This window comes from Oncorhynchus masou, chromosome 11 (genome assembly GCF_036934945.1).
Source record: "Oncorhynchus masou masou isolate Uvic2021 chromosome 11, UVic_Omas_1.1, whole genome shotgun sequence".
Lineage (NCBI taxonomy): Eukaryota > Metazoa > Chordata > Actinopteri > Salmoniformes > Salmonidae > Oncorhynchus > Oncorhynchus masou.
Window position 1 is genome coordinate 49,294,066 of NC_088222.1, and position 9,493 is coordinate 49,303,558.

The following is a 9,493-nucleotide window of genomic DNA, read 5'->3' on the forward strand; positions in this document are numbered from 1 at the left end:
GTCTTCATCTCAACCAAAAGGTTCAAGAATAGGACTAAATCTAATCTCATCAAACTTTAAATAAAGTTTACTTTGATTTAGTCCTATTCTTGAAGTAAGATTTTTGGTTGAGATGGAGACGTGAATCCAACATACAGTGTTAATGATTAACTTGAAGATTACATTTGAAATCAACCAAAGCTTGACGTCCTAGGCCTTTATGTACTCTCTATGTTTTGCTGAACCCTGGGATGACTTTGCAAATGCTATGTAGGCCTGAACAATACAATTGATGATATATGACTTATAACGTATGGTTTCATTTAATTTGCATTGTTAAACCTCCCCTTTGGAATGAATGTGAATATATTTAGTTATTAAAGACATCTCTTAATAATAATTCTCACGATAGCACATGTGTAGTATTCCGTGACAAATATAAAAGTGAAGCAGGGCTTGGTCAAAACCCTGGACAAGAGACCTAACAAATAAATAGTTGTAGATCAACTCTCCAGTAGGAAGTGCTGCCCAGCCTATTGTTTGTTAAACCTGAAGATCCAATATCGTTTCAAAAGGTACAAATTCAACATACTGTATCTTATACAAGGTTTGTCTATGATGAAAGTTGGTGACAATGATGACATAATCCTGTGAAATTGCACTCAAAACAACAGTTTGAGTTGATGAGTTCAGCCATTTTGTGCCCAGTGGGATGTTATTGTTATATGTTATATGTCAATAAATGTAATAACTTAATAATACCAACTTAATAATAATACATTAAGTTCATCATAAACTTAACCTAATGGGCTCTTATGACGCCTTACATAACGTTGTTTTGGTTGTCATGGTCAGATGACATGTCCTTGGCCAGCAGCATACCACCCTGCATCCCACTGCTGGCTTATCACTGAAGCTAAGCAGGGTCAGTCCCTGGATGGGAGACCATATGCTGCTGGAAGTGGTGTTGGAGGGCCAGTAAGAGGCACTCTTTCCTCTGGTCTAAAAAAAGATCCCAATGTCACAGGACAGTGATTGGGCACATTGCCCTGTGTAGAGTGTTATCTTTAAGATGGGATGTTAAACGGGTCTTGAGTCTTTGTGGTCACTAAAAGATCCCATGGCACTTATCGTAAGAGTAGGGGTGTTAACCCCAGTGTCCTGGCTAAATTCCCAATCTATCCCTTATACCATAATGTCCACTTCATCATCCCCATCTTCCAATTGGCTCATTTGTCTTCCTTAACTATTCCCCAGGTCGTTGCTGTAAATGAGAACGTGTTCTCAGTCAATTTACCTGGTAAAATAAATATAAACAATTGACCACCGTGGTTGGACTGACAGACAGGCTGACACATTTCTCTCATTTCTTTTTGAACAGCATCCAGTGTTGCAAGCAGTTTATCATTGCCACCAGAGTAATCTACTCTATTCAGCTTCGGCTGAGGGACACGGTTGTACGTCCTGTCTTGAAAGTTCCTACAATTTACATCGACAGGTGCAGTCATGAATTATGCAAACAGGGCCTACAAAGGAAACCCAGCCAAGTTGAGCCAACTCCAGTGTGGTCCTCCCGACACGGTCTGAAATGTTCAAACCTGACTGGCTGTTTCGCCTGAGAAACGGGAGGAGAGCAGGGTGATATGAGTGAGACAAGCCAGTCCGCTGTTCTGCTCTGTCCCATTCAATCTCCAGACTCCTCTCTCTCTCTCTATAAAGAGATGTCTCCCGACCCGACCTAACCTGCTGCTGGCTGCCCAGTGCCCACACAGACACGCGCGCACGCACACACACACACACACATAGGCGCGCGCGCAATAACATCACAAGTCCGTAGCCTACCTTCCGTGTGACAGCTGGAGGAGAGGATGGTGCTTGAGGGTCTGAAGAGGTAAGGAAGGTACCGGGAGAAGCATTTCATATTTTTTGTTGTTGTTGGCTGCGCATCACTATCAAGTCCACATCGTCTACACCCACTGCACTGACAGAGCGGAAAGAAACCGAGCGCTGGACACAGAGCCCATAGTCTTCGGCATCACTTTTACTCGGTTTAGATCAACGGGAATCCTTCCTTCGGGGCTATAGTAGCAGGAAGAGAAGAGAGGTCTCCACGCGCGATGCTACTCTCGTAAAACATTGTTCTTCCCCTAGTCGCCAGCAGGACACGAGAATATGTTTTTTTTTTTGCTGGAGTCGGATGCGAGGGAGGGAGGGTGTTGACGGAGGGAGGAGGACCGAAGCATCAGGGTTATTTCAGGGGAGGCTGGGGAGCACCTGCTCTGTCTGTCGATAGCCGCATGCTGCCTCTGTTGGTCGCTCGAGAATTGACTGTTATGCCTGTGAGTGTCTCTATTGGTATCCGCAGGAAAGTTTCAAAGCCCATTTTGAAGGGAGAATATAGCCTACGTGCGTCTGGTAAATAAATGTAGAATATTTATCATAACCATATCAGTTATCACTCCTTATTGAGACGAGGCGACATTTAATGATACTGTTGATGATGGGTTTATAGAATAATTTGCCTGTGTTGCTTTTACTTCAAGCATATTCTCCATGTAAAAGCCACGCTATGTGGGACATTAGGGCACTTGAAGTGTCTGGGTCTGTGCTCTTGGGAATCCCTGGATAACTCTGGTGACATCTCCAGTCTGTAGGCTAATGAACTGGGTCTCAGAGCACCAGGACTGCCAAGGCCATATAACAGTCATTCAGTTCACTTAACTCAGGGGTGTCAAACTCATTCCAAGGAGGGCCGAGTGTCTGCGGGTTGTAGTTTATTCCCCTTACAATTAAGACCTGGACTAGTGGTTCCCAACCAGGGGTACTAGGAGCCCTGGGGGTACTTGACCTATCCACACGGGGTACTTGAGAAGACTCATGAGACCATAGGCCTACTGATAAAATGCACAAGGTTACCAACTTCAGGGGTACTCCGGACAGAGAAAAATTCAGTTGGTGGTACAATAACCCAAAGCGATTGGGAACCACCGACCTAGATTAAGATGTCGGTAGAGCACAAAGGGTGATAGTGGGTTGCACAGGGAGAAGTGTTTGGAGAATGGGAGCGATTGGAGAAGATGGCAGAAAAGGAAATATGGAAGACAGTGGAGCATATTATGAAGAAACATGGAGTGGGGGATTACACAGGCCTTCTGAAAGGTCTGGTGAAGGAGAAGATGATGGACAAGAAAAAGAAGAGAGAACAGTGGAAATGGTTATAAGGGAATGTGGAATGATTTCACAGAACCTTTGGAGGAACTTGAGGACATTGCGAGTGACGAAAGTGAGGATAAATTAAATGTGGCAGGTGCAGTGATAACTGTTGAGAAGAAGTTGAGTGTAGAGGGAAGCAGGGTGGCGAGGAAGTTTGGCGTCAAGTGCAAAAATAGGGATACGTGTTCCAGTAGCTCTCAGATGTAATCTGACGAGTGTCGATGAAGTTCCTGCAGTAAGGACCACTGAGGTCGGCCTCGGTTCGCGGATGTAGAGGATGATTCTGGTCCAGTGGGAGTAAGATTTGTGGAGAGAATGGATCCTTGCATTTCTGCTGATTCATATGTGGTGGTAGGTTGGGTAGAGGAGAGGTTGGGGACTATTGAGTTGGTGAAAGTAACTAGGAGTGATGATTTATTGTGTTTCTTCAGCCCAAAGGGAGCGGGCACTCCGAATCACGCGATTAGGGACAATACATGGGACTTGCTTTCCTCTCCGGAGCAGGGCACCGTTGAAAGGAGTGATAACGGAGGTGGCATTAAATGTCGAGGAAGATCAGTTAAGTGAAGATTCCCGGTGTCTGTGACGCTCGCCGTTTGGTGCGACGGTGGAGAGAGTGGGGAAACAGAGAAGACGTTGTCTGTCCTGTTGAGTTTTGATGTAGTCTTTGCCAGATAAGGTTAAGGTACACTCTAAAAATTGTGGGTTCAACAAGAGTTCTTCTAAGATCCTCAAAGTTCTTCAAAGAACCTTAAGGATCTTCGCACTGAAAATTGCCCCCAAAGGTTCTTCCAAGAACCCCATAGGAGGTGGGGTTCATCGAGGAACCTCCTTAGTTGGTGGGGGTTCTTGCTGGAATCTAACTACCCAACTGAAACATTTGGATATGAATTTGAAAGGACAGCTGGTGCAGGCACTTAACTGAAATATGTAAAGATCTCCTCAATTTAAGATCTAAATTTATAGATAGTGTCATCAGAAAATTATCTTTTCATATTTGTGCAAATCTTTCTAAAACAGAAAATGGACACAATTCAATGGATATCAATCAGCACAGATGTAAGAATATGTACTGTAGGCTATAAGAATATGTTGAAGTCTAGCTGTATAGCGTGTAGCGACTGAACTGCTCACTTTTCTGTCTGCAGGTATACAGACTAGGAGGCATACAAAGGTATGTCAATTGGTATTGGTATTAATATGCAGATCACATTTACCATCCTCCTCCCTTACCTCTTCAATGAATATCCCATAGGCCTCTACATTATGGACAAGGTATACCATTTTTTGGTATGAAGGTATGAATACTGTCGTGTGCATGTTTTGTTAATCATCTTTATAATTACTATTTTTGGGGATTCACAGACTTCACCCTCCCTACACCTCTGATGAATATAACAGGAAACCTGTTCGATCACCATGCACTGCAAAATCATTCTGGCTATGGATACGGAGAACATCAACACATTTAACATCAACATACCAGAGGATATACCCATTGGACATGGGTCTCTGCTGTGAGTTTACCTCATATTTGGATTTTTAAATTCTGCTTTACCACTAAAATCATAAGAAACACTGACCACAATATTGTGCTATTGTTGTTATTGTTTTTATTGTTAAGTGTATTATTATTAACAATAATAATAATAGGGGAGGGGGTGTAGTTAAAAAATGTACCCCAAAGGGTTCTTCGAGGATCCATTAAAAAAGGCATTCTTTGAAGAACCCTTTTTTTTAAATGACTAAATGTTGTTGTGGTCCTGTTGTGGATGCGAGGGAGGGAGGGTGTTGACGGAGGGAGGAGGACCGAAGCATCAGGGTTATTTCAGGGGAGGCTGGGGAGCACCTGCTCTGTCTGTCGATAGCCGCATGCTGCCTCTGTTGGTCGCTCGAGAATTGACTGTTATGCCTGTGAGTGTCTCTATTGGTATCCGCAGGAAAGTTTCAAAGCCCATTTTGAAGGGAGAATATAGCCTACGTGCGTCTGGTAAATAAATGTAGAATATTTATCATAACCATATCAGTTATCACTCCTTATTGAGACGAGGCGACATTTAATGATACTGTTGATGATGGGTTTATAGAATAATTTGCCTGTGTTGCTTTTACTTCAAGCATATTCTCCATGTAAAAGCCACGCTATGTGGGACATTAGGGCACTTGAAGTGTCTGGGTCTGTGCTCTTGGGAATCCCTGGATAACTCTGGTGACATCTCCAGTCTGTAGGCTAATGAACTGGGTCTCAGAGCACCAGGACTGCCAAGGCCATATAACAGTCATTCAGTTCACTTAACTCAGGGGTGTCAAACTCATTCCAAGGAGGGCCGAGTGTCTGCGGGTTGTAGTTTATTCCCCTTACAATTAAGACCTGGACTAGTGGTTCCCAACCAGGGGTACTAGGAGCCCTGGGGGTACTTGACCTATCCACATGGGGTACTTGAGAAGACTCATGAGACCATAGGCCTACTGATAAAATGCACAGTGATAGTGGGTTGCACAGGGAGAAGTGTTTGGAGAATGGGAGCGATTGGAGAAGATGGCAGAAAAGGAAATATGGAAGACAGTGGAGCATATTATGAAGAAACATGGAGTGGGGGATTACACAGGCCTTCTGAAAGGTCTGGTGAAGGAGAAGATGATGGACAAGAAAAAGAAGAGAGAACAGTGGAAATGGTTATAAGGGAATGTGGAATGATTTCACAGAACCTTTGGAGGAACTTGAGGACATTGCGAGTGACGAAAGTGAGGATAAATTAAATGTGGCAGGTGCAGTGATAACTGTTGAGAAGAAGTTGAGTGTAGAGGGAAGCAGGGTGGCGAGGAAGTTTGGCGTCAAGTGCAAAAATAGGGATACGTGTTCCAGTAGCTCTCAGATGTAATCTGACGAGTGTCGATGAAGTTCCTGCAGTAAGGACCACTGAGGTCGGCCTCGGTTCGCGGATGTAGAGGATGATTCTGGTCCAGTGGGAGTAAGATTTGTGGAGATAATGGATCCTTGCATTTCTGCTGATTCATATGTGGTGGTAGGTTGGGTAGAGGAGAGGTTGGGGACTATTGAGTTGGTGAAAGTAACTAGGAGTGATGATTTATTGTGTTTCTTCAGCCCAAAGGGAGCGGGCACTCCGAATCACGCGATTAGGGACAATACATGGGACTTGCTTTCCTCTCCGGAGCAGGGCACCGTTGAAAGGAGTGATAACGGAGGTGGCATTAAATGTCGAGGAAGATCAGTTAAGTGAAGATTCCCGGTGTCTGTGACGCTCGCCGTTTGGTGCGACGGTGGAGAGAGTGGGGAAACAGAGAAGACGTTGTCTGTCCTGTTGAGTTTTGATGTAGTCTTTGCCAGATAAGGTTAAGGTACACTCTAAAAATTGTGGGTTCAACAAGAGTTCTTCTAAGATCCTCAAAGTTCTTCAAAGAACCTTAAGGATCTTCGCACTGAAAATTGCCCCCAAAAGGTTCTTCCAAGAACCCCATAGGAGGTGGGGTTCATCGAGGAACCTCCTTAGTTGGTGGGGGTTCTTGCTGGAATCTAACTGCCCAACTGAAACATTTGGATATGAATTTGAAAGGACAGCTGGTGCAGGCACTTAACTGAAATATGTAAAGATCTCCTCAATTTAAGATCTAAATTTATAGATAGTGTCATCAGAAAATTATCTTTTCATATTTGTGCAAATCTTTCTAAAACAGAAAATGGACACAATTCAATGGATATCAATCAGCACAGATGTAAGAATATGTACTGTAGGCTATAAGAATATGTTGAAGTCTAGCTGTATAGCGTGTAGCGACTGAACTGCTCACTTTTCTGTCTGCAGGTATACAGACTAGGAGGCATACAAAGGTGTCATGTCTTGTTATGTCTGTTCCTGTCCTTTCTCTTCACTCTCTCTCTCTGCTGGTCTTTTTAGGTTACCTTCTCTGTCTCTCATTCTTCAGCTGTTCTACATCTCCTCTAACTAGCTCATTCACTCTTTCACACCTGTTCTCTCTTCCCCCTCTGATTAGGTCTCTATTTCTTTCTCTGTTCCTGCTACTTTCAGTGTCTGATTCTTGTTTGTGTTTTTTGATGCCAGAAGCAAGCTGTCGTCTCGTTTGCTTCCACCTTGTCCTGTCCTGTCGGAGTCTGCCTGGCAGGTGCATCCTGCACTATACTAACATTCTTTTTGTTCCGCTGACAACGTTGGAAGAGGATTTATGCCATTCCTGTTTTTCATTAAAGAACTCTGTTTTCTGTTAAAACCGCTTTTGGGTCTTCACTCAAGTTCATAACAGAAGAATCAGACCAAGAATGGACCCAGCGGCTCCGGACCCTTTTCACTCCGCCGTCGAGATCCAGGGAGCGATGCTAGGCAGACACGAGGAGGAATTGTCTGCTGCTCGACATGCCGTTGAGACCCTGGCCGTCCAAGTCTCCGACCTCACAAGACAGGTTCACCAACTCCACCTCGATCCACCGCCCACTTCCAGGGTTTCCGAGTCTCCGGAGCCCAGGATCAACAACCCGCCGTGTTACTCTGGGGAGCCCACTGAGTGCCGCTCATTCCTCACTCAGTGTGATGTGGTGTTCTCTCTCCAGCCCAACACTTACTCCAGGAGCGCAGCCCGCATCGCCTACGTCATTTCTCTCCTTACCGGACGGGCGCGTGAGTGGGGCACGGCAGTCTGGGAGGCGAGGGCTGAGTGCATTAACCAGTATCAAGACTTTAAGGAGGAGATGATACGGGTTTTTGACCGTTCTGTTTTTGGGGAGGAGGCTTCCAGGGCCCTGTCTTCCCTATGTCAGGGGAATCGATCCATAACGGATTATTCTATTGAGTTTCGCACTCTCGCTGCCTCAAGTGACTGGAACGAGCCGGCTTTGCTCGCTCGTTTTCTGGAGGGTCTCCTCGTCGAGGTTAAGGACGAGATCCTCTCCCGGGAGGTTCCTTCCAGTCTGGACTCCTTAATAGCTCTCGCTATTCGCATAGAGCGACGGTTTGATCTTCGTCGCCGAGCTCGTGGAAAGGAGCTCGCGTTCTCCGCTGCTCCCCTCTCCACATCACTGCCACCTGCCGCATCACTGCCACCCTCCTCCGCCGGCTCGGATGCTGAGCCTATGCAGCTGGGGGTATCCGCATCTCGGCCAAGGAGAAGGAACGGAGAATCACCAATCGCCTCTGTCTCTACTGCGGCTCCGCTGGTCATTTTGTCACCTCATGTCCAGTAAAAGCCAGAGCTCATCAGTAAGAGGAGGGCTACTGGTGAGCGCAACTACTCAGGCCTCTCCTTCTGGATCACGCACTACTTTTCCGGTCCATCTCCGCTGGCCCGGTTCATCTGCTTCCTGCAGTGCCTTGATAGACTTTGGGGCGGAGGGCTGTTTTATGGACGAGACCTGGGCTCGGGAACATGACATTCCTCTCAGACAGTTAGGGAGCCCACGGCCTTGTTCGCTTTAGATGGTAGTTCTCTCCCCAAGATTCAGCGTGAGACGCTGCCTTTAACCCTCACTGTCTCTGGTAATCATAGCGAAACCATTTCTTTTTTAATTTTTCGTTCACCTTTTACACCTGTTGTTTTGGGTCATCCCTGGCTAGTGCGCCATAACCCTTCTATTAATTGGTCTAGTAATACTATCCTATCCTGGAATGTTTCTTGTCATGTAACCTGTTTAATGTCTGCTATCCCTCCTGTTTCCTCTGTCTCTACTTCACAGGAGGAGCCTGGCGATTTGACAGGGGTGCCGGAGGAGTATCACGATCTGCGCACGGTGTTCAGTCGTTCCAAGGCCACTTCTCTCCCTCCACACCGGTCGTATGACTGTAGTATTGATCTCCTTCCGGGAACTACTCCCCCGGGGTAGATTATACTCTCTGTCGGCTCCCGAACGTAAGGCTCTCGAGGATTATTTGTCGGTTTCGCTCAACGCCGGTACCATTGTCTCCTCCTCCTCTCCCGCCGGAGCGGGGGTTTTTTTTGTTCAGAAGAAGGACGGGTCCCTGCGCCCATGCGTGGATTATCGAGGGCTGAATGACATAACAGTTAAGAATCGTTATCCGCTTCCTCTTATGTCTTCAGCCTTCGAGATCCTGCAGGGAGCCAGGTTTTTCACCAAATTGGACCTTCGTAACGCCTACCATCTCGTGCGCATCAGGGAGGGGGACGAGTGGAAGACGGCGTTTAACACTCCGTTAGGGCACTTTGAATACCGGGTTCTTCCTTTCGGCCTCGTTAACGCTCCAGCTGTCTTTCAGGCACTAGTTAACGACGTCCTGAGAGACATGCTGAACATTTTTGTTTTCGTTTACATGGA

At 46.0% G+C, this 9,493-nt stretch overlaps 1 protein-coding gene and 1 long non-coding RNA gene across 2 annotated transcripts in view; one reads left to right on the top strand and one right to left on the bottom strand.

Annotated features, from left to right (window-relative positions):
* ppp2r2bb (protein phosphatase 2, regulatory subunit B, beta b) overlaps positions 1-2,213 on the bottom strand; it is a 115,722-nt gene extending 113,509 nt beyond the window's left edge. Inside the window, exon 1 of the mRNA XM_064978705.1 lies at positions 1,822-2,213. Coding sequence (XP_064834777.1) covers positions 1,822-1,900 — 79 coding nt within the window. The 5' untranslated portion in view covers positions 1,901-2,213. The remainder of the gene's footprint in view (positions 1-1,821) is intronic.
* LOC135548789 (uncharacterized) lies at positions 1,785-4,746 on the top strand. The gene is made up of 3 exons (XR_010456892.1): positions 1,785-1,870; positions 4,341-4,366; positions 4,558-4,746. It is a non-coding gene; the product is annotated as an uncharacterized LOC135548789 (long non-coding RNA).
* The last annotated feature ends 4,747 nt before the right edge of the window (positions 4,747-9,493 follow it).